The following is a 25907-nucleotide window of genomic DNA, read 5'->3' as shown; positions in this document are numbered from 1 at the left end:
TAGCTACGGTGGGTTTTGATATCTTTTGCTTCATTATGTTTTTCCATTCAGGAAGAAAATATGCATTCATCTCTCCGTCCTCACAGATGAAAAGTCTCTGGAGGTAAGGGCTGCACACGACTCTGCTTTGCATCCTCCCAGCACCTTTGCGGAGGCCAGCCCAAAGCATTCAGTAAATATTTGTGGACTTGACATGATTCAGCACCCTGAGCACAGAATACATTTTCCTTTATACGCACGTGTGATGAAGAAACCTGAAGCAAAAATATGGTTTTCCTAGCAACTACATCATTAGCATCTGAAAGTGGGATCAGTCCATTTTTGCTTTCTGTGACTAAACACAGAAGCAGTCACAGGATAGATCTGCCTCTTTTCAGAAAAGGGGGTGCATGTTGTCTCCCATCCCCCTCCTCTTCCCTTCCATCCCGTCTCGAAAACAGGTGGAGTTTAAAGAGGTAAGTCAGAAGGTATAGGCTTCTTCTAATGGATTTATCTCAGGTAAGCCTGCCCAATGCTGAAGTCCAAAGGTAGAAATTTTACCTGTCAGTTGAAAAACCTGTTCCAAACCTTTGCCTAGAAGGATTAAATTTTCCCACCATCAATTTCTCATTCTGGGAATGAAGCACCTTCGAAATCAAAGGCGGTTTTGCCAGGAGAAGGGACAGCCAGAGGAAGGCTTTCAGCGGCTTTAAATTGTACTCCAGCCGTATCTGCAAATATGCAGCTCACATAAAACTATAGCAAGGCTTTCCTTGGAGCATACATTTTAACACCCAACTGAATATCGTATCATAGATGCAGGGACACTGTTTCTAAATAATTCACTGCCACTTTTACAATTCTTTTAATATTTCATGATTATAGCTTTAAAATTAGATGCATCTGCATTTCTGGAAAAAGTAATCTATCAAGTTCCTGCTAGACCCAATCCCTGGTACCAACAGCATTTTTCCTTTTTTTTGAAGGCACAGACTGCCTCCCATTTTCTGTGCATATGATGAAAAAGCACAGCCACAATTATGTTACACAATGTAGCCAAGAAGATTTTACAGATTTTCAATAAGGTTGCTAATCAGTTGACCTTAGGGAGGGAAGCTCTTCCTGTACAGCTCTGTCTAATCAAATCAGCAGAGAGTTTTTCCAGGAGCAGTCACAGGGGAGGAGGAGGAGGAGGAGGAGGGAGACTTGCTCTGAGGAAGGCTTGCCGTAGCTGAAGGCAACAGGGACCTTGGTCCTACAACTCCCAGGAATCGACGTGTCCATATAAACAAGGTTGGAAGAGATGCTTCTCCAGCGTCTCCAACAGACTAAGACGGGCCAACGCGTTTGCTTTTGCCTTGTGTCTCCCGGAGCCGGGAACCCAGTCCTGCCACCTGGACTTCTGAGCTACACTCCTGTGAACTCAGATATGGGTGTCCCTTTAAGCCACTGACTCTGTGGTGATTCGTTATGCAGACACATAAATTGCAACACGTTGTATCTTAACTAATGATCTTCCTGTTAAAATGTGTTTCCCATGCCTTTTCTATGGATGTGAATGCATCCATAGAAAAGGAGCCTGGTCATTGAGCAACACATCTGTCTTCCTCTTCACATCTGAAAAAAATTTTTCAATCGCCAAGAGCGATAGAATCCACATAATGTGCATCTCACTTTCCACTCTGTTCTTTTTCGAGTGATGCAGTTAAAGTCTTCCTTACCTGTTGCTTGGGACAACGAAGGAGCTGTCTCCTCTTTACCGCTGCATTCAATCTACAGGGCCCTGCCAACGGAAGCTTCCTAACTCCTTGCTTTCACCCCATCCGTCTCTTTGCTAGAAAAACGCCAGAGCAGTGCAAAGAAAGTCAAACCTGGGTTCTCTATTGTGGCATCCACCGTCACCTCCCCATAGTTCTGGGGCCAACCAACTTTTTTGGGCAAAATGAACAGCACATCTTCCCCTGAAAATGCTCTGCATAGTCCTGCACATGCATCTTTCTTGACAACAAAACCCGCTTCTTTCTGAATAAGTCCTTCAACGTCAGCAGGGAATTCAGTATTTCCATGAAACGTGGTCTCACTTTGCGTTTTCATCCCCGTCAGTTAAAGAAGCCCCCTGAGGGGTCTCGTCTGGAGCGGTGGATGAGTCCTCTTCTGGGGGACTCTGTGTGCCTACGGACATTGTTCAGACTCTGTGGCCACCTGGCCATTTTTTTTAAAGATTATATTTATTTATCTTTAGAGGGGAAAAGAAGGAGAGAGGGAGAGAAATATCAATGTGTGGTTGCCTCTTGTGCATCCCCTGCTGGGAACTGGCCTGAACCCAGGCATGTGCTCGACCCACTGAGCTACACCAGCCAGGGCGCCACCTGGCCATTTTAAGCAACCTTCCCACTGGGGGCATCTCAGAGGTTCGTTTGCTTGACTTCCTTTGCTGCTCAGGCAGAGGCTTGTGGCAGACACAGGAACCAGACCCTGTTTTGGAAAGAGTGCGTGGGGCAGCAGAGGTGACCGTGCAGAACTGACCTGTGACAAGGATGGTGTCAGAGACAGCGGCCTTCCCAGGGAGAGTGGGGTCCCGGGCTGCAGTGCCCGGCTCGGCTGGTGGGTGCAGCTGTGCTCACCGCCCTGCAGGTGTGTGTGTGTCTCTTGCTTGCAGATTCTCTAGAACTTTCTGCAGTTCTCTAATCTCTTTTATTTATGTATGTACTTACTTACTTATTTTGTTTTATTATTTATCCTCACCTGAGGACTTTTTTCCATGCCTTTCAGAGACAGAAGTTGGAGAGAGAAAGAGAAACACCTAAGTGAGCAAGAAACATTGCTCAGTTGCCTCTGGTATGTGCCTGGCTGGGGATCGAACCCACAACCTTTCCATTTACAGGACGACTCTCCAACCAACTGAGCCACACCGGCCAGGGCTCTAACACCCTTTAACAAGTCCTTTTCTGTTTGGCTACTGCTGTTTACAACTAGCATCCTGAGTGATAGGTGCCTAAAAGTGAAGAAAAAAACTAAAAAGCACACCCTAAATTACTTATGAACAGTTATTCCCAAGCCCCCCCTGTACCATTCAGAATTAGAAGAGGTTCCATCTGCATAAATGCAGATTTTTCCACACATGTTCCTTTGAAAGGAATGTCCAAGAGGACAAATGGCTACGTTTTCTGTGCATGACCATGAACCCAGCACCAGTAATGCCATGCGGCCCATAAAATATATATGATGCTTATTTTATGGGCGATACTGTCAATCTCTAGTCCGGAATCTCTCTTGCAACAATGCCTGTACCTGATAAAAGGGTTAAATTATGTGCAACCATGTCTCTTTCAGGCAGTGCCACAAACGACAGCCACCTCATCATCCTATCAACTGCTTTTACGAGGCAGCGACAGTTAAGAAACGATAAATAAAAGGCCTGCAGTCGTGATAATTCCTGTAATAACCGCTCCCAAAGATATGCCTGGAACATATTTCGGGAGAGTTTGTTTTGCTGTCTTATCCATCGCTCCAGAAAGAGCTCAATAGGCTGTGCCCAGGTAGGTCCGTTCAGAACTCTGCTGCCGTCCCCTGGGTGTGTCTGAGTGACAAGTGACCCTTCGTTGGCGGTCACCGCTGAGATCTGGGGTGTGGTTTTTCTGCCGCCCTGTTTTGTCACTGCCCCTCTTTCTCTCCGAGGGTAATTAGGTATGCAGGGTAGTTAACTGCAAAGAAATGACTGTTTTATGTCTCTTCTTTCCTGTTCTACTGCTTCGCTTAAGACCATCGATATTTTTCACCTGAGACGACTGCTAATCGGTCCTTTTCGGACAAATTTGTCCTTTTTCAGTTCATCTGCCACTACAAGTACGTGGTTAAATCGGCATTAATCTGATTAATCCAAACCCAAGTGTCAAATCCCCAATATGGTACAGATACCTCCAGGGCAAACTCCAGAACTGTGAGCCAGCCTCTTGGGATATCAGGGGTTCACTGCAACTCCCCACACCCAGGCTTCTAGAACATTCCCACATACCCGCTTGGACTTCTGAATTTCCATGCTCTCCCACACTGTCAGTTTCTCCCACTAAAGTGACCTTTCTCGTCCTCTGTTGATGGATGGTCTCGGATGAGAGCCACTTACTTTCCTCTTAAAGGTGAGACAGGCCTAGCCTTTTCCGGGACAAGTCCTGGGTAGATTGAAAGAACATCTGTTTCACAGGCCTCGGCCACATCTCGGGGCTCTGCTCTGAATGTTTTCCTTGTATTAACTCCTGGAATCCTCACCAGGGAGTGAGACAGTTCGCACTGCTACCTGGGTTTAATGGAGGAGGCAATGGAGGGTCCATGGAGTTAATGAGCTCCACCAAGGTCCTTCGGCTATCCCAGTCCAGCCTCTAAGTCTCTGCCTTGTTGCACCTCTTCTTCAGTCACTGCACCAGGTCTTCCTTGACTTCCTCAACCAAGTTTCTGTGAGAATTCCGTGCTCCCCCCTTAGCACCAACTTGCTGAGTGAGAAAATGGTGAATGAGTAAACCAGGGGGGACCCATAATGCCCTTTCTCTCTCCTGTCTTCAGCTAGATAATAAGGTTTCCCTCCTAGATTTTTGGTGACTTTTTTGAGAGATAGGTTCCTAAGATCAAGTTCAAAGAGTTCATCATCACCAAGCCCTTATTATATGAAATGTTAAAGGGACTTATCTAAGAAAAGAAGATAAAAAAGATGAACAGTGAAAGGACAGCAAATTCACAGTTATTAACAACCACACCTAAAACAAAAGCAAACTAAGAGGACAGCTAGATCAGGAGCAGAACCATAGAAATAGAGATCACATGGAGGGTTAGCAACAGGGGAGTGGGAGGAGGAGAAGGGAGGAAAAGGTACAGAGAATAAGTAGCATAGATGGTAGGTAAAAAATAGACAGGGGGAGGGCAAGAATAGTAGGGGAAATATAGAATCTAAAGAACTTGAGACACGTGCTCATGAACTAAAGGGGGGGAATGGTGGGGGAGGGGTGTGCAGGGTGGAGGGGAATGAAGGAGGGGGAATAGAACAACTGTAATGGCATAACCAATAAAATATATTTAAATAAATAAATAAAAATAAAAATATGCCCATTGACTAATTTAAGGAGCATGACCAACCCCTTTGAACCTGTCAGTGTAACTCTCCCTATCGCTCCCCCTCCCTCTGACTCAGTAGTGACCGATATTCTGCGTTTGCACGTCAGCTTCCTCCTATTTGTTTTGAGGTTCCATCGCAAATGCGCACATTCTTACCTAATGTTCTGTTTTGATTCACCTGTTTGTGAACTTTATTTAAGTGGAATTGTACTTATTCTTCCGTGATTTATTTTATTCTTCATATTCACCCATAGAAATATGTTTATCGAGTGCATTCTCTTTGTTTTGAATTGACCCTCATTACATACAATAGTTTGCTTTTTCTAACAGTGATGCTATGGGTGGATATTTGGGTTCTTCCACTTTTCTGCTATTGCACATAATGTTTCTATGCACATTTTTTGTGTATTTCTTCTAATCAAAGCATTTTTCTAGGATGGCTTCTTATCATTGGATTTATTGGAGCATAGGGTATGGGTAGGTTCAAGTTTATTAGGTAAAAGCCAACACCTTCAGAATGCCCTTGGGTGGCCAGACCTCACCTTGCCTGAATATAAGAATTGCTGAAATTTGTGAAAATAACCAATGTCTGAAGAACGTAGGGGTATAAATACTCTAGTTCCCAGCTGCATGTTCGGCTACCTCTGAGATGTGACTTGTCTCCAGAGCTTCCCTTTCGGGCTGGAACCAAAGTCAAGTTCATGGGCCAGGGCTAGAGACTGCACCTTGGCCTCCCCTCTCCTTGTCACTCCCTATACCCTTACCAGTTTTCCTCGGAAAAATTCATTTTCACGTGAATCCTCATCTTACCTGGACTTTATTTTGTTCTTCTAAGTGATTGGTCCTTGAATGTTGATTTGTGGGGCAAGAATGTATTTCAGGAAATGCTAAGTGAAGCCAGCCAGAGTAGTAATGCAGGGTTAGCAAAAAGGCAGTGTGCAGAATTGAATTGTTTAAAATAGGTGGTCTTTTTTTCAGTATTTATCAATTGTATTCTAATTTCCGATTAACCTGTAGGGTGTAGGGAAGTCCTCCTTCATCACGAGGATTTATGTTTCATTATCAATGCTCAAATTCTAAGGAAAACTGATATATTCATATGCTCCTATCTGCGTATTAGCATTTTTTTCTTTTAACGCTCTCTCTGAAAACTTCTGAAAGGCAGTGGGTGCCCCTGAATTCTCCCCTCTCCAAGCAGCACATGGAGGTGTAGGTCATTCTCAGAGGTGCTACCTTTTGGACCAGAACTCGATGGACATACAAGGTACTACATAATTAAAGCAGGAAAGAAGCACATATAAAATTCTTTAAAAATATTTTTTTCAAGATATTTCAATTACCTCCTTTTTAGAAGTATTTGATATTACGATTTTCTTTTCTTGCTTTATGCATTTGCTTTATGAAATGATGTTGGGTAGATTCTTGCTACTTTAAAGTACTCTTTTTATTTTTTTCCTGCATGAACAATTGCTATAGCACATTAGGCCACCTATGGCTTTGCTTGTGGCAGGTCTGGGGCATCCCGAATGGCAAGCAGCTCCGCACTGTGAAAAACACACAAACTGGGTCGATCTTAGTGTCGATCCTGGCTCCAGCAGACGCGACTTTGTACCCGGGGAGAATTATTCCATCTCTTGTACATCAGCTCTCACCTCTGGAAAATTACAAGTGCCCGAGGACTATTAATACTTTAATCTCCATTTGGGGACTTTAAATCATGACTGATGTCTTCTAGGGTCATGCTATTTATGACACTGATACTTTTCAGCTGAGAAATAATTGAATGATTTCTATTTTTAATGTGGAGCATTATCCTTGCTAAAGAATGCATTCTCCTGTAATTATTAAATAATGTCCTCCTCTCCTGTCCTAATCATCTTTCCCTTAAACTTCACAGAAGTTATGCATGTGTAATGATTTGGACAAACTTTTGGACTGCAATACTAAACAGGCGGTTCTATATAACGTTCAGGTTCCTGAGTGCAGCAGCATCTGGACCTGGACTTCGGCTGAGCCACAGTGGCAAATTCAGGATTACTCCCGTGACACAGGCCGTCTAAAGGCAGTTAGTTCAGTCTTCCTGTGGGAGAACATCATTCTCCCTAATGCCGTGCGTGTGTCTGGTTCCTTTAAGGCCAGGTCAGCAGCCTACTGTCCAAGACAAAGGGGCTAGCTCCTTGTCCCACCAGCGGACGGCCTGAAAAAGGGGTTCTGGCTGAGTCTACCCGATACAGTCTCAAGGAATAGCACACAGCTTATACCATGTTCCGAAGAAGAATAAGGAAGGCCGTAGGGCACCCTCTTCTCCAACAGGAAACGAAACTCTTTCCCCTAAAGGAGCGCCTCCTCATGGGTGTCCTAGAGCTGTGACCCACACCCCCCTACTCTTCTTTAGCTTCAAACAAGACTGCTGGATACCACGCACTCAGTGGAAATCTGATGGGCCAGAGGCTGCACTTGGGCTCTGGCCCCAGGAGCTGCCCCGCACCCCACCTGGAATGAGCCCTGGACCCTGCTATGTCTCCAACCCCCACCAGGAAGCCCCAAACCCTACACTTGTCTAAAAAGTTTCCAGGGTGACATCACAGCTTTCCCATTCTCGTCTCTGACATCCTTGTTTTTCCCGTTAAAATGAGGCTGTACTGTAGACCGTAGGTTGACATAAACGTCTTAGCTCCCTCCCCAACCCCCCTCAATTACTACGGTTCTGTTGCGTCCCAGCCTCCACCCGGGTTCGACCACATTCTGACTGTTCTCAAAGACCAATGTCACTGCCTGGGCTGATGCCCAGTAACCCCCGGGGCCGCCGATCACACAGCGTGGCCACTGAGCACGGGCAGGCGGCCAGGGAATGACCACCTGTCTGAAAGATGGAGACACTAAAGTTTTTAAATTTATTTCAATCAATTTAAACTTATCTTTAAAAACTGATATTCAGTTATGAGACAGCATTTGAAGTATTCTGGGAACATTTGAATATGTGAGACTAGCTTTTTCCACAAAAATCTTATGGAACTTAAATGCCAACTATTTCTGATGAAAATTTAGCTATTGAATTAAGAGGCACTGTATGTGTAAATTACAAATCATATTTTAAAAACTTAACATAAAAAGCAAAATGTCAAATCAATAATATTTGTATCGATCACATATTGAAATGACAATATTTGGATACATTAGATTACACAGAACGTATAATAAAATATCTTTAACCTCTTTTACTTTTCTAAATATGGGTATTGGCTTATTCAAAATTATGTCGGCGGCTTACTTTATGTTTTTTGGACAGTACTGCCATGGACCAGAATGCCAAGGTGACCGTTAAGAGTTACCCAGTCCACGACCCATAAAAACATTGTTTGCGTCTGTCACTGCCACATGGAATGGAAGCTCATTGTCTATATAAAACTAAGACCGTATTTAATAAAGTGGAATTAGGGAGTATGTGAGATCAACAGAAGAGAGAGAAAAGAGAAAGAAGAAAGGAAGACAGGAAGGAGTTTCATCCCGTTAGGAAACTCAGGCCCCTCGAAGGGCTGATGAGGAGAAACACGTTCGGGATCCTCTTTACTCCAGAAGACAAGTGCCGATGACTTGTGTCTTCCACTCTGGTGCCACCGCGCCTGCTCCAAATCTGGAGATGGGAGCCCACGCCACCGCACTTCAGACAAATGCCACCTCTCCTCGTCATGATGACCCCATCTCGGGGTCCCTAAACAGCTCCCCTGTCAACTCTCCAGATGTTTCTGACATACAAGTGAGTGTTTAGTGCCACTCACGGAACGTATACTGAGTGACCGGCTCCCTCACGCCCTCCCCACGGAGCAGCAGTCTGATACTCACTGAGTTTTGTCTATTAGGCCTTTCCTGGACTGGACCTGTGTCACTGCAACCATCTGAGGGGGTGACAGAATCATGCTGTTATCTTAATCCTTCATTACCAGTCTAATGGGATTGGCCCTGGTCCATTGGTTTGGATTGTTTTCTTGAAAGGACCTAGCCAGATGTACTATATTGGCCTGCTTTTCTTAAAGTTACTTGGCCGAAAATTTAAAATGTAGATATGCATGCAGTAGAAATGGTATTTTTTAAAAAAACAATGTTTTTATTCTTTCTTTTAGATACTGGTGGTCTAAGTAATAAAAGGGGAAAAAAAAGATTAGTGATGTTCTCTCTCGCAGCCTGAATTACTCAGGGTTACGTAAGTGTTGATGATTAATGAGAGTCTAATTAAAATGCCTGAAATATGAATAATGGGACTATTTCGTGAAGCAGTAAGAGGTGGGGTTCTTTTTCGGCAACGGGACTTATAGTTCCCCATTTCTGCCTTCTGTCCTTCCCACTGTTGAGTATACAATGAGCAAGATAACACTTTAGGACTTCTGCAGGGATTGATCTCCTTCCTTATTCTCTACCAGCTAAGCCTTCTCCACACAGGAACAAAGTGGTAGGAGCAGGAGCTCCCTAGGAGTTGAGAACAAAGTGAACCTTGCATCGTTGCACGGGAATAGCATCACGGGGTCTTAGATTTGAGTCCCAGAGAGAAGTCTATTTGAATTTAAATCCTTGGCCTTGCAGAAGCTGAGGCTAGGTCTTGCCTGTCTCTCTCCCCTCAGTAAGTCCTTGCCGTGTCATTGACAAATTGCTATGGACAGCTGATGATTTCCCAATATATGTTATATAAATGGGATGAAAAGTTCCAAAGATCTGACAAGATATTACTGTGCAACTACGAGAACAAAAACCGCGTTTTCCCTCTGTTTTACTCATTGAACAGTAAGCCTGGTCGGCTCTGACTCCTTCTCCCCATCCAGGGTCTTCTCATGCCGACCCACAGATAACTGGTTTGCAGACTCAGGGAACCAGAGCCTCTCCCAAGACCCCTGTAGAGAAATCCGGGACTAAGTCATGCAGAAAAGACAGCATTTTTGCTGAAAAGGCATTGTGTGGGTGTATCCAGAAAAGACCCCGAAAACTGGGAGGCCCCGCAGCTTCCCCCAAGTTGAAGAGTTGAGTTTGAGAGTGTGGCGCTCACACCTGGGAACAGGTTCCACAGCCTCCCTCCTTCCTCCCTCTGGATGGCCAGTTAGTGCTAGTCCTTTGGGTAGAAAGCCAATAAATGTCATTTTTTCTTCAAAACACAATGGCTTGCTTTCCACTTTCTCTTTTTGTTGGGGAAACTCAAACACAACAGTTTGAACTGAAAAGCGGTCATTGATTGCTTCACCGTCATTCTCTTTGGGAAACTATTTTTCCATCATAAATGGTTACAGCTTGAATTATAGAGAGAGAAGATTGAATGTAACGCCTGGAAAATAATTGTTTTTGCCTTACCTATTCCAATACCGATGGGTAGAAGATTGGAAAATTGAATCAGTTCCCTTGGCAGTCTCGACAGGTTCCCCAAACGAACGGCCATTGTACTAGGTCATAACAAAACGGAAGGAAAAGTGTAACCGTGCTGAATCCCGCACGTGGAGTGGAAGAAACAATTCAGTCTTTGATAACGATCCCACCCCAGGCTGCCGTGATTGCTCACGCCATATGACGTCTGTCTCGGACCAAACAGGGACCCAGGTTATGGTGTATCTGGTCGATGTCAGGCATTTTCTATTCTGTGGCTGAGTTTTAGTTTTCGTTATTCATTCCCTTTCACTTTGTACTGTCTTACTGCTTTTTCTCCATGTGTGTTTTGAATATGAAGAAGTGTTAGCAACTAAACAAAAATATTGCTTCTGACAGTTTTTGAGCGTATTGTTGTCGAAAGTCCGTAGTTTTTTCTCACTTCGATTCTCTTCTGGGAGATGGAATGTTGGCCTCAGTGTTTTGTTCCAATCTCTGCTGTTCTCACATAATGTAATATTTCAAGTGCATTGTTGCCTACGACCTCATCTCATTCAAAATCAGAAATAAGGATACACAAGTCTAGACTTTAGCTACCCCTTTAGCATAGAAAAAAAAAGATGGGTCATTTAAAAATGTATGATTCATGTAAATAAGTGAAACATTATTACTTTTGATTATTTAAAAACAGAGATAATAAGCACACAAAAAGAAATGACCGAATAAGTATGTACTCCTCAAAAATAAAATAGCGATACACGTCTGTGTTCTAAAACCCCAGTAGGAAGACTTAACTATGCCCTCTAACCAGCTCGAATATTATTCCAACTTCTCTTAAAGAACAGCTCACACAGGGACGATGTGGGAAATAGAACAGTGAGTGATTTCAAAGTCAGAAGAGTTTTTGTTTCAAATGTTGGCTTCTCCCGTGAGTTGTAGCCTTGGGCAGAAATCTAAACTTTCTTGAATTTCAGTTTTGTCTTTTTTTCTTTCATTTGTAAAACTGAATCCTGTGACCTTTAAATTCTTTCCTAGGATTTTTGCAGGGGCCAGAGGAGATGTTGGGCATACGGAGATGCAGGAGATGGAGGGCTTGTGCTAAACTCCCACCCAGTCACCCAGGGCCTGGGGCCAGACCAAGAAGCCTGCAGTACAGTTCTGCACCCTAAGAGCTGAGAGAGAACGAAAGACAGGGTGTGGCTCAAAGACCGAGGAGATAGCTGTCTCCTCATCAGTGGTGATGCCTGAACTCACTCCCTAAGGACAAGAGACTTAAAAATGTTCAAGCTCTGCCCTGGCCAGGTGGCTCAGTTGGTTGGAGCACCATCCCGTAAACCTGAAAGGTCTCAGGTTTGATCCTGGGGGGGGGGGACATATAGGAGGCAACCCATCGGGTGTGTCTGTTTCTCTCTCAAAACCATAAACAGGCTCAGGTGAGGATTAAAAAAAAAAAACTCTGATGCTCTATATAAAGAATGGTCCATATAATACAACCTGAATGTCTTGGGAACCACTTATAATTTAATACAGTTTGGACGTAGGTGTGGAAGGACCGGGGTAAGCTTTTCAGCCTCCCTGGACTTGCTAGAATGGGGACGGTGGCCGCTTCTGCCCTCCTGTGTCTCCCTCCTGGTGGGACCCTCCAAAACCTCAGGTTCATCCTCTTCCTCCTGGGAACCTACCTGACCCTCTAGGAATGTGTGGCTTTATCAAAATATGAAAGAATAGGCTCTAGCAATCACTTGTAAGTCTCTAATGTTGCTGAAGCTTGTAGACTACAGAAGCCTGTGGTGGCAACTTCCACTTTGTTCAGAACACGCAGCTGGGAGGAGTCAGGCAGTCAACAATATGGTAAGTCCTCCCTTCACCGCATCAAGAGGCAGTTTTAGGCTAATTGATACAAGTGAGAGGTGAGTGCCTGCAGCATCCCGTCAATGTCAATATCCAACGACGCCAAACAAAACGACTTTTATCGGAGGACCTGGAGGATCTTTCTCCCCTTCACAATAGAGTCTGTACGGCTCATCTAATGCTCTAAGCAACCGTTGAAAGCAAAACCAAACAAAAGAAACAAACAAAACCCAGATTAATAACCCACTGAAACATAGTCCACGTGCCAGAAATGGGCTAGGAAAAACAATCCGCAGAATGTGGGTAATCATGCACTTTTATAATATGCTCAGGCACAAACTTTGAATACAGAGCAATTTCCCCGGGAGGCGGGGCAGTCTCCCTAGCTGCTCACCTCGGCTGATGGGGAGATAATGGAAACAATTCGGACACCGACCCCCCACTGAAATCAACAGCATCGCCCACTGGTTTGAGGGCAGATCACAGACACAAAGGACATGCATTCAGGAAACTGCCGAGAAGGAAAACAGAGCGAACTAAAAATGTGCAACACGAATTCCCTTACATGGCTAAGAAAATAAAAACAGCGAAGGAAAAGTAAAATGCAAGTGACCTTGGGGTGAAAACCTGGGGGACCAAACTTTTCAGCTTCTGCGTTTAGACTGGAATGTTCAAGAGGCGAGTACAAGGAGAGTCCACTGTGCCGTCAGCATTTACCGTCGGCTGTATTCACGCCAAACGTAGGCAGACCTTTCTCGTAAAGCAAGGGTCCACGTAAACAGAGTTGATTGCTCATTTGCAGAGCGTAGAAAAGGCAGGATGTTAACAAAGGCTGGATGGCTTTGAATTGTTATTAGTGACAATATTTTTAGAATTCGTATGGAGGTAATCTAATTTTCTTGTCCTTTGCAAAGAAAATTGTGTGGAAAAGTCATTAATTGGCTATAGGTATTAAGATAAGGGTCTATTCATTCTAATAAGTATGACCTAACCAGGTTGCTAATAGAGCTGTAACCAGATTACATCCTTCCAGTGATCCTAGAAATAATTCGGTCTAGTTTTTATTCTGGTTTCTTATTGAATGAAATAAGGGGAAGGAAGCAGAAAAACAGAAAGCAGGGGACTCTCTCTAATTACAGAAAAGCAGATAGTGAAGAAGGATGCAGAGGATCATCTGGTATGCAAGAAATGTAATTACAGGGTCTGAAGCCTATTTTTCACTAGGGTGGCTGTTTGCGCCCTAACCTTGTCCTGCAAAGACACCCAGGCAGGCTCCTCCACATGGTCAGGGGATGGGGCGTTTTCCCAGATCAACAAAGGCTACAATGTTGCAGCTGAAACCCAGCAGGGATTCCCTGGGGGCTAGACAGAAGCTGTATGGACCCACGGAATATGCTGTTACCTAGAGGCACCTGTTAGCCATCGGGTGCAGCAGCTCAAACGGAGGAAGCCCCATCCATGCCAGAAAACACCCTGAGATAAAGGGCATGTTTTAGCAATTAAACATCATTATCCTGATGTATCTTCCTCACCATTTGAAAGCACTGATGTTGCAGGGCCATTTTCCCACTGTTGTACTTGCATCATTTCTTGGGAAACTGAAAAATGTTTGCAAATATTCACTACTGACTTAATAAGTCATCCAACAGAGAGGCAATGAGCATGTGAAGTATAAAATGGGTAGAATGATGTATGCAATAAGTATAACTGGATATTATTGTTCAAGAAAATATTCTGAGGGTCAAATGTGTGCAGTACCCGGTTAATACATTGCTTTTAGACTGTGTGAAGAATTCCGTTTTAAGATGAGTACTTCTTCTTTTAAACTTTTTGTTGTATATTTTCTAGTACTGTTTAGTACCCTGGTACCCTCGCCCGCCCCTCAATCACCACCCCACTGTCCGTGTCTGCCCATGAGTCCCTTTTCCTTTTTGCTCAACCCCTCCACCCCTAACCTCTGCCCTCCACCCCCTAACCTCTGCCCCCGACCCTGAGCAGTCATTGGCTCTCCATCTATGAGCCTGTCTCTATCTGGCTAGTTGGTTGAGATGGGAAGTTTTCTCATACCTTTCAGCTTCAACTTTATAAAGCAAATGCCAAATAGCATGGTTTTCAATATTGCGTGTAAAGTAAAACCACAAAGCATGTGCTACGGAGGAGACATATTCCAAATCTGTTAATTATCCAGGTTCCCTCCTTTTAGACCATCAGCTGTTCATACTGTGCCGTAAGAAGAGTGTTGGGGAGTTAATATTCCAGAGCCAGGTGCCAGAGGGTACCGGTGCCTAATGTGATCACCCTGAACCTCACTCAGCTGGTGATTTTTCTCCCAGTCGAACCTGATGGTATGGGCCACAGACTGGCAAAACAGCAGCATCCTTAATGTCTTTCATCTCACATGCCCCAAATCTAAAAACCCTTTTTCTAGCTAATTCTAGTTCCCTCTGCTAAACCCAACATCGTCTTTGAATGGCACTACTATTATCAAAGGCCAGCGGGACACAACCATACTTCGAAGTATATTAAACAAACCCCATTAAAACCTTAGCATACTGAGCACTTGGCTGGGTTTTAGAATAGCATCTGGGGGGGGGGCTGTGCTGCTGGCCTTCAGATGCCCCAAGGCAGAGGGTTTCTGGTTCTCTAGAAAGGCCCAGGGAGCACGGTATTTGCCTGGCTGTCTGATTGTGGAAATGTGTGTCAGAAGTATGGGTACAGAAAACACTTGGGGGACACTGTTCTGCAGGAAATGCTACACCACCCAGCACGGAGTTCCACAGAGAACATGAAAGGAGGCTTTAAAATTCCAACATCATAAAATTTGGTGCCACGGCAGAAAAATAGCGAGACTACCTGCAAATTAGAAAGGCATGTTTAAACAAATTGTGGGTCATTTCCCGGTGAATACGCTTCTACTATTCCATCATAACAAATGCCAATCATACAAATATATTGTACATTGTATAGTTAATTTTTTTAAATCTTCCAGGGAAGCCAAAATTTTGATTCATATTTGCAAAGTGAGGTAAAAATAATAAATTACAACCAATATTAGTGTCAGATGGCAACTCTGGTTCGACTGCAAAGGTGAATAAAAATTCCTGCCGATGGCTTTGAAGGAAAACATTTAAATATGTATTTAAAAAATTATAACTGATAGGACTGAGAAGAAAAAAAATGAACACTTTTTAATAGTCACCCTAATGTCTGAATTAATTCCTCTTGACTTTTCTGAAGATCATAAAATTAATAACTATTATCTTGGATTCCATAAAATCTAATTCGAGTGCTACAAAGAGAGTAAGAGCAAAGTAACACTTTAAAATCACTGACACACACTCTTTTTATTTGAATTGAAAGGGAACTGTGTTACAATGACATGGGCCCCATTGAAGTCAATGTTGGGAAGTAGTCAAATTACGTGAAACTCATGAACATACTTTCATCTTCCAGTGTTTGTATTCTCACTTTTTTCCCAGGCACTGACTGGCAAGACACAGTGAGACATAGCCAAAGCCTAGCCATCACTTTCATTAAAAAGGGGAGGTGTCCTTTTAATACGGACAAAGGCATTCACACAGATTTTCTTTTTAGATACTAAGGGCAACCGGTGGCAAAGACTAGTATTTAAATGCAACAGATTTGGCGGATTCCATTTCATCTCCACCACAGCTCTGTTCCATTGTACAACTGCTTCCAAGTTCAAATGTAAAGAGCGGACCTAGACTTCCAAGATTACTTTGGTATAACTATTCATAGAATTCCCTCGTTGTCAAAAGTTCCCAGTTTAAGTGATAAATTATATAGTACCCATAAAAGTCAGGAAGCTGAGCTGCAGAAAGTTTAAATAATTGACGAATACCATACTCATCCTTGGCTGACTCCATATTAAAGTCCAGTTATGCATGAATAAAAGTCATTCTCGTCCCACTCACTGCTCGGCCCGGCAAGGGAGCCAGCGAAACCAGCATGTGTTTGCAGGGGCGTAACTTGAAGGTGAAGGACAGCCAAACAGGAATGGCCACCACCCCAAAATGCTGCATTGGAAAAAATCAGCCTTCTGAATTTTCCTGCCTCCAAGGATCTAGTCATAAGAGGCCAGAGCTCCTGGGAGAGCTAACACTTCAGCCAATGAATCTATAATGAAGCAACAATGAATCAGTGAGCGGGAAGGAGCCCATTAAGAGAAACACGGACTAAAGGGCAGAGGCGGCAGCAGGGAAAGAAGAAAAACAGTGAAGGGAAATTCGCCAACATGGACAGAGGTTCACCAGTTGGGCAGATGAGTCTATTTCACCACTTCAGCCTTGATGTTACCATCTAAGGAAAGGGCTCCCTCATCAAGGTTAAAAACACTGCTGGGCCCGGCGGATCCTGGCTGCCAGGGGCAGAAGAGCGGATCAGGGATGGAAGAGAGAAGGGCACCAGCTGCGGGCCTCCCGGGAAGGACCAGCGGCCCCGCGGAGCATTGCCATTGCTTCCTGATTCCTAGCACATCCCCATCCTCTCTGGTCCGGGGGCAGAAAAGGGGAGAAAGAATAGAAACAAGGCAAGAAGGTGTTTACGAATGTAACCCAGGGGCGTGACAATGACGGGTGTAATAAAGGAGAGAAACACATGTTTCCCGGGAGCAGCAGGGACAGACCCTGGGAAGAGCAGGGTAAGTGGGGTCATGTGCTGAGCCCCCTGGGAGCCCGTGAAAGGCAATGCCACCGTGTAGGCATGGAGTGGACGGGGGACCTGAGGAAGAGGTGGGTGTTAAACACAGAGAACGACAAAAAGATAAAAGCAATGATTTGGCCGGTGGCAGTTATTAACTGCAGCAGTGCCTTTCAAGGGAAGGTGAAAGACTGGAGTTCTCTTTAAGAGGCAGGGGTGGGCGTGAAGGGGTCTGCTCGGGCCCACTTCCAGAGGCCTGGTGCGCACCTGTGCCTCCCAGAAAGGATCATCGATTGCGCGGACCACACAGGCAATCTGTTCTCCCTGCTGGAGGAAATACAGGTGAAATCCCTTCCAAACTCCCCGCCAAGAACAATGCTCTGCTCTCTGCTTTGAATAGAGAAGACTGTCCCTAAAATGGGGGGGGGGGAATCACCTGGGAAGAAAAATCTAACAAGAGAGAGTCTCCAAGAGGCAGTGAGCATGGAAGGATCTACCATAAACCAAAAGGCCAAGGGGGAGAAAAAGAAAGAAAAGCATCCAAGATGCCCGTCCCTTAAGAAGTGCTGAGATCTCATGACAGGGTTGCTCTGGCTGTGTAATCACAACTCAAACTTGCCTTAAACCTCCTCCTTCTCGGTAGGTTCTGTCTTTCGGCAAATTTGCAGGCAGCCCTGATATTGCTTCACCTGGCTGAAGTGTGAATGGAAGAGAATCGGACTTGTGTAGAAGACACGGATTGTGTCCCCAAAGCACTGGTCCCTGGCTATGCCGCTTTAGAAGCTAAAGTGCAGACTCCTGGTTGATGTCTTGTGGGGTTCCTCTATTTATCACTTTAATCTGTAAAATGGGGACAATGGGAACTGTCTTTAATCAGGAGTTCTTTAGTAACCAGGGAGACAAATGTCCTCGAATTAGCCCAGGCGAGGGGAGGCGACCGCCAGAATAAGAAAGGTCAATGTCACAGACTCTGGAAGTGCAGTCCGGGCTGGGGCCTGATGGTGGTGGCGGGGACCTGAGGCAGAACAGGGGTGCCCAGGACCTGGTTCCCCTCCCACGTGGGTCCACGTTCTCTCTGCTTTTACTTCTCTATTTACATGTGGCCCACCCTGGTCCCCCCAGAAGCCCTCTCTGTTCCCGAATCTGTGTCAAGGATCAGAGGTAACAGGGACGCTGGTGGCATCAGCTGGGATCCTGGGCTCTCTCTCATCATCCGTGGTTGGTGGGGAAGAAGGGGACCCGATGGTGAAGGGCAATCTTTTGGACAGGAAGAGAGAGGGTGATTTCTAAAAAAGAAGTAGGCATGGAAAGCAGGAAGTGGGCAGTTTGGCAGAAGACATGATGGGCTTTGCTAACCTCACCTTTTACCTAACAAGGGTCTTGTAAAGATCAAGTGGCATCTGAAACACACACAAAAGCATTTTCTAATCTGTACGATGCTGTGTGACTGGAAGGTGGTGGACACCTTATGCAGAACTCTCCAAGGTTTAACATCTGCGCTACCCAAAAGGAAACCATTAACCTGTTGACTCAGGCTGTTGACTCAGGATGACACAGCTGGGCAAACGTGTGATGGATTAATGGAGACAAATCCAGAATAGAATCCACAGGAATTAGGTGCTGTTCTAAGACAGACAGACAAAGAAAGAAAACTGAAATCAGCAGGCTCCAAAAGCCACAACTGAGTTACAAGTGGAATACCCATTTAAATACCACGAGTCTCCCCAGCTTGTCTGTAAGGGTCCCTGATATAAAGGCTGCAGCAGAGGGATTTGTACTGCAGAGATGCCAACGTTAAATTGTATCAGTGTGTCAGTCTGTCCTCTGAGTGAATATTTGCGTTTATATTCCTCTATGCATTCATAAGCTCCATTCTTCAAAATGTATTCAGGGAATATAATTTAAATAAATGATAATGATAAAAGCCGAAGCCAATGTTTATTAACATAATGATCAATGAATTTGTTCATTGCAGTATTTGTATCATTAGCAAGTTACGTCCTTGTACCCTTCTGTGTTTGTGTATGATCTTCTTGCTTTCAGATGCTCATATGGTGTATCAATCAGCTGACTCTTGCCAATAGTGAAGCAAGAAAACATATCTCCAGCTTTCCCAGCTTCCCTTACATACATCATGTTTTCTTCTCTTTGCAAGGATCTGCTGCCTTTATTTATTTTTAAGAAAAGTAGTATCATGTTCTCAATTAATCTCTATCCTCAATTAATGTGGGTTATTAGCCATTTACACCTTAGTGTGAATTTCACCCGCAGCGGCTCCTCTCCCAGGGGTATTTGCATGTGAACTTTTGGACGGTACCACAAGCTCTCTTGTTTATTAAAACAACTAGATCTGAATTTCTTTCTGCTTTTCTTCTTAAGGAGGAAACGATCCTCCTTCTATTGCTTTCTACCTTGACCCACATTGAGGTCATCGGCTAGTGTCCTGGATGTACCCACAGAGGCAGACAGAGCAGTACGAGGCATGGACACACAGCCAGCTGTGTGACAGTCCCAGAAAGTTAGGCAGACAGTACGGGATGGGTTCCTGGGGAGGGAGCATTATATGCATAGCACGCCACTAATAAGCCAAAGGAGTATTTCAGGGTCAAAAAGTGAGTACCCAGGGCTACCCCGTAACAAATGCTGATGCAAAGGACCGTGGATAAGTGTAAATCTACAAACGACCGCACATACAGGGCTTGCTCCCGCAAAATTACTACCTCGTGATTTCCCAGCCGCTGCCTGACAATGCACCGCATCAATAACCAGAGAAAGGAACGGCTGCTCCGGCAGCTGGGAAACCATCACATTTGTTTTATAGTCTTTGCTTTGGAAGCAACTTTTTCTTTGGAAACGCGTTGTGTCTACGCTGCTACCTATAGAGTCGTAGATGCAGATACGTGTTCTATAAACCACAGAGGAAGCCGTTAGAAGCGCATTCCTTCAATCCCAGCACCCAGGTTAAAATAAAGATTTTGGAAACTTATGTTGGATATTTCGCTGCACACATATGAGTGGTTTCTAAAATAGATGAGAAGCTCTAAATAATTCAAAGTGGCATCTTTTACTATTTTAAGACACAACATATTTTAGCATAACTTAAGTTGAATGAGTACAACAAATAAACTATTGATGTTTCTCCATAAAAATATTAATTATAGACCATCAAGGACAGCATAGGTTTGTACTTAAAGTTACAGCTTTTGTGGCCCCTGACTGTGAAAAGTTAGGACGAGGGCAGCACCCATCTAATTCCCACAGGTATTTTTGCTGTTTTGCATCTATAAAATGTATATTCTGTTCTACAACTGTAATTCCTATGTTGATGAGTCACAGCTTTATAGTTAAATGATTCATCGGTCAGTACCAGTCACTTGACCATGTTTTCTTTCTCTTTTTTTTTCATTCATCTTATTATTTAGACTGTATTATTTGTGTTTACAAAGATGCTATATGCTTGACATAACCTAACTTGCCCAAATTCACTGCGTATGAAATTCACCAGTCATATTTCTCTACAAAACTTTCTTTAAACAATTTTGGAAGGCTGTTGCTTCTTGTTACAGTTGGTGTAGGTCTCTCAGTGCCATGAAACTCCTTCTAGAAAAGGCTGCTTCCTCTAGACACTTAAAACTACTGTATTGTTTCTTTCTTTGCTCTTAGATTCTGCTCTAGACTTCCTGGAACGAGGCTGCCTGAATCACAGTTATTTTGGGGATGTGGCCAGTTCCCCAGGTAACGGTTTTGAATCGACATTATTTTCAGCATTATTGGTTGTTTTCAGTGATTTTTTTTATAAAAGAGGAACAAATTAAAAGTTTTGATAGTTTGACCTGTTTGAGCAAAACTTTTGATAGTTTATAGTAACTCACCAACTCTCTCATGCCCATAATCTGATGAGTATCAAGTATATAAACAGAGCAGCTAATTAGTATTTCTTTGAAATCAAAACTGCATATATTTTTAAACAAAGGTAAACATCTCTTTCAGTATTTTTTTTTTTTACTGAAGGTCCCTTCATGCTTCTGTGAACCCTCTGTCTATATAAACCTAAACACAATATTATATCTTTATCTTACTCATTTTCCCCTCCCCTTTTGTCTTTCTGAATCTTTCTGCTAAATCTCTCTTTCCTGATACTAGTTTTTCTTTTTCCCCCTCTTCTATCACCTTTCCTCCTTATTTTTGCTTTTCTTCTATTCTCCTTTCTCACCTTTGTTTATGTTTTCATCCTCCCTCCTGTCCTCTACCCCCTGTCTTCCCCTCTTTCTTCCCACCTTTCTATATTTATTCACTTTTATTTCTCCTGAACTGGCTGTGATTTGAGTTTAGCATTCCCTGTTGCACTGAATAAAAATTATGGTCTTTGTTGGTTGATCCATATTTATCCAGAAATATATTGTCTTTCCTTTTAAGCTGCTGTTCATTGACATTTGTATCCATGTTCCTTTAAAACAAGAGTTTTAAGTTTCTGTCCTTAATCACCTACTTGTGCTCTCTGAGGACTGCAGTCTACTTTGAAATTAGCATTTACTAATTAAGACCAGGACTTTAAAGCCAAAAACTCAAATTTCAGTTGCCAATGCATAACTATTTTTTCCCAAAGATTTAATACCAAAGTTAAAGTCTGTGTCCTGGGGTAGAAATTGTAAAGGGTCACAATACTTTATGCTGCATTTTCCATGGCAACTAAGTTGTATATAAATTAAGAGAAAAAAGCAATGGGTACAAAGTATTCTTTTGCAGGCACTGTCCATATATTTGAAATCAATACATTTTACCTTCTTTCTAAATGATTTTCTGATTAATAAGAATTTCCTTAACTCAGAACGTCTATGCTATTTTGAATCCATTATCACATACGACTCCAAAAACTTCTCCTCTTTAATCTATCATTTCTTACTTTCTGCCCAAATTGTTACTCCCCAACTGTGGCTGCAAAAAAAAAAATGGGTTATAACAGTATTTAGGAATCTGTCAACAGAAGCCGGAAGAATGATGTAAGGAGCCCGCTAGAGAGGCTGCTGTGCAGTAAGGTATGTTTTAAGATCACAACTGTGAGTATAACAATTCTTATTGAATGCATTTGCCCACGCAGTGAAGAAAAGTCTCCTCACCCCCTCGCTTGTTGATCTTGGCGTAGCCCGGAGAATAGCTCGCAGACATGGAGGAAGAGCTGCTGAAAGCTCCATGTGGGAGTCCGGCCACCAGGGGTTCATCGCATTTTTCTGAAAGAAAGAAGACAGGAGGCGGAGAACTTCAGTAAAACTTCTAAATGCCGATGGGTGGGTTTTTGTTAAAATCACACTGGCTACAGCTCAAACTTAAAAGTGATGACAATTACGCAAAGGAAGGGTCAGAAGGTGGGCAACTCGGAGATCGTTCTAATAAATCACAGGACCAGTTTATAGGGAGTGGTCATTGTGACAGAGTGTGTCCTTCCCGGGGACCTCCATTCAGACCTGCTTGCTCGGGGTCACGGGCAAAGTCAAGGCTGGTTGTTGAACAGCCTTTGGAATCTGGCATCTACTGGCAATCCTCATTACAAGGGCCGAGGGTTAGAAACATTGAGCTTGGACGTGGGAAGAACAGGAAGGATCCTGCCCAAATTACGAGACAAAGAAACAAGTGTCAGGACAAAACACAGTAATCGTCACCCTGAAATGCACCCCGAAGCCAGCAGTCCCCATATTTGAATGGCCACCACCAGCTGAGCCTTCAGTTTTATTCCCCACTTGGCTCCTGTAGTGGCTTTAGTTTTTTTTTTGGTCTTCTCCCTCACTACCAACTTGTTCTCAAACTCCTATGACAGCGCTTTCCATTTTCCTTACATCTACAGGGTAAAGTCCGCAGGCCTCAACCCTTGCTTGGGGATCTCCTCCGTCCGCTCTCACGGGCTGAGAGATGGCATCCAAGCCTGAGTCTTCTCAGCCCGGAGCATCCCAAATGCTACCACCTGCATCACAGGACCACCAGCCCTCCTAAAGACCGCCCAGTCTGCCTGCTTCCTCCCTTGGCCCCTAGAGTCCTTCTGCACATTTAAACCAAGGGGACACTCTTAAAAATCTAAGGGACCCATGTGGCTCCTATGCTCCAAATATCCACTGGTTCTCACTCTCCATCCCTCAGAATAAAGTCGGCACCGGCTGTTTCTTGTTCCCGCTTCCTTGCCCATGACTGTCTGGCCACCGGGACCCCGTACCTTCCTTCACAATCACTGCCCCCTCCCTCCTCCCAGGCCCTGCTCAGCGCCGCCTTTCATCCCTGCAGACAAGCTTAGTAAGTCCACCGGTCAGAAAGAGCCTGCCGCCACCGTCACCCTCTGCAGCCACCACGGCAGCTGTCTTGCTTCCTGCGGAGCACCGAGTGCCACCTGGCATGTTACGATTCCACCCGTTCAATTGTTTACTTGACTAGAAGATCTATGGAAATCAGGTTTTTGATAGTTTGCTTGATGTTTACTCTCCAGCGATCTGAACAGCACAAGGCACTGGATACACGCTGTAAACACACATTCAGAATGAATGAATGAATGAATGAATGAATGAATGAATGAATGAATGAAAACAAGAACAAGTAACCTTAACTAACCTCACGGCCTGGCCACACTTTGCTCAGTTACAACCTGGCACCACACCTGGTATGTACAGAGATGGTCTGAAGTCCCCGACAAATGTTATTACATGTTCCGTCCTCTGTTCAGTGTCACCAAGGATTACGCTGAATATTCTAGAAGGGTTTCTGCCTCACATATTTAGAAACAAAAAATAAATTGCTTCAGCAGCCCTGGCTGGTGTGGCTCAATGGATTGAGCGCGGGCCCACGAATCAGAGGATCGCAGTTCGATTCCAAGTCAGGGCACATGCCTGGGTTGCAGGCCAGTTCCCAGCAGGGGACGCATGAGAGGCAACCATACATTGATGTTTTTCTCCCTCTCTCCTTCCCTTCCCCTCTAAAGATAAATAAATAAAATCTTTAAAAAAAATTCTTCAGCAATAGAAGGAATGATCTAGTTTTCTTGAAAAATCACTTGGGTGGAGTTAAGTCCCTAATGATCCTGAGGAAACGAGTTGCTGTTCGTGATCTCATCCCTGAAGTGTGTACAAATTTGAGGTGAAAATGAACAAATCTATCCTTGTAAAACATTGTTACATTTCTTATTTTTCTTCATTATACTGTAAGTGCCTCTAGAAAATATGGCGTGCGTGTATGAATATATTCCCCAGAAAGTTAAATGTAAAAGAATAAAAATATAGACATCAAAATCTCCTTGAAAAATATCGGAGCACCAAGCAGGTGTCTACAGTCAAGGAGTTCGCATTCATTGTTTTAAAAACTGTACTATTTAGTGTGGCTACCAGTAAGCCCAAATAAATACCACTGTGATTTCCTGTCTTCTGACTCTGTTGAGGTTCACTTTTTATAACCTTCTGTCGTAGTTCTGCCTTCCACCGGGGTCTTGTACGCCTGAAGCTCCCATCATATTCAGAATGTGCTCACATTCATTCATTCCCCTTTCGTTCATTCAAATGCCCACCAAGCACCCCTGCCACACAAGGCACAGGGAACTCAGCCATGGACAAAATGACAACAGCCCTGTCCTTGTGGCAGTTGACGTTTTAGTGGAAAGAAACACTACAGAGTAGAAGACGAATTTATTAAGAGGCGGTGAGAAATACTACAGACATTACTGGGAAAGAGGGTCAGGGAGCTTGGGGCCACGTGGAGGTGGGGGAAGTGGTGTTTTTTGCCGCCTGGTCGAGAAAAGCCTCTTTGATGAGGAGGTGACATCCAAGAAGAAATAGGAGGGGAACAAGGAGGGGCGCCCCGTTGGAAATCCACAGCCCAGTGCTGGGAGAAAACTTTCTCACTCCCAGCCTGCTCCAGAGGGTCACAGCAATGAATGAGGCATTTTCCAAAAAGTTAACATTCAAGGCGTACATATTGTAACACTGAAGGTGATCAAAATGAAGTTGATAATAACCGGTTAACGGGTCCATTAGCTAACTTAAGTTTAGAACGTACACAGAGCATTTATAAAAACTGAAGGTAGTTCATCCATGTAACATCTCCAAAAAATTGACTTCTGTGAGAAATTGATCATCTTTATATGACATTTTAAATTTGTCATTAATTTAAAGAAATCATATACTCAAGAATAACAAAATTAGGATAGAATTGAAATCAGGAAATACAAGAGCACATAAGAGATTATTTGAGTTTTTTGTAAAAGGTGGTTATAAAATTATGATCAGAATTTAAGCACTGGAAATCTCATAATCTCCTAAATTTAGATGTCATTTATAAGAATATAATTATGAAAATGTTACATATTGGTACATTTTCTTGGAAGAATTCTAATTACAAACATTTATTGAGATTTTTATTCTATGCCTTGTACTGTTCTAAACGCTTTGGGAAACTAAACATCCCTATAAAGAGCTCACTTCCCCACAACAGGTGATAATATATGGCCCCACATAAAGTAATTAAACATGAAAAAACAAGAGCTAATGCCAAACAGTGTGTAATTCAGCGTGAGTATCACCAAATACTAAATGGAATAAAGAAATTCAAATGCAGGGCTGTTGTTTAGGTGAGTTGCTTGTTTGTCCTGCTCCATCAAAAAAGTGTAACCTTGACTATAGCAGTTAACCAACCCCCTTCCTCCACATGACCCACACGCAACATGAGAAAATCATCTGAAGTTTCCCTCAACCTCTAAAAATCAAGCATTGCCAGCCACCCGTGTCCACCATCTCCTACAGGTCAAATCTGGCCCCCGGCTTGCTTTTGTAAATAAAGTTTTATTAGAGGGCAGCCATGCTCACTCATTCACATATTGTCTATCGTTGCTTCCGCACAACACAGAAGTGTCACAAAAGAGACTTCATGGCTTCCAAAACCAAAATATTTACTATCTGATCTTTCCTTTGAAAAAAAGTTTCCCAAACTCTGGTCCAGTATAAGAA

At 43.7% G+C, this 25907-nt stretch overlaps 1 protein-coding gene across 1 annotated transcript in view; it reads right to left on the bottom strand.

Moving 5' to 3' along the window:
• The window catches only part of CNTNAP2 (contactin associated protein 2), a 1645556-nt gene that overhangs the window by 1085287 nt on the left and 534362 nt on the right, over positions 1–25907 (bottom strand). Inside the window, exon 2 of the mRNA XM_053671916.1 lies at positions 22053–22163. Within this exon, the coding sequence (XP_053527891.1) occupies positions 22053–22163 (111 nt within the window). The remainder of the gene's footprint in view (positions 1–22052; positions 22164–25907) is intronic.

Source organism: Artibeus jamaicensis, unplaced genomic scaffold (genome assembly GCF_021234435.1).
Source record: "Artibeus jamaicensis isolate MK-2021 breed Jamaican fruit bat unplaced genomic scaffold, CSHL_Jam_final contig_718, whole genome shotgun sequence".
In the NCBI taxonomy this organism is placed as follows: Eukaryota; Metazoa; Chordata; class Mammalia; order Chiroptera; family Phyllostomidae; genus Artibeus; species Artibeus jamaicensis.
The sequence above is the reverse complement of the archived record's forward strand: the minus strand, read 5'-3'. Positions and strand labels throughout refer to the sequence as shown.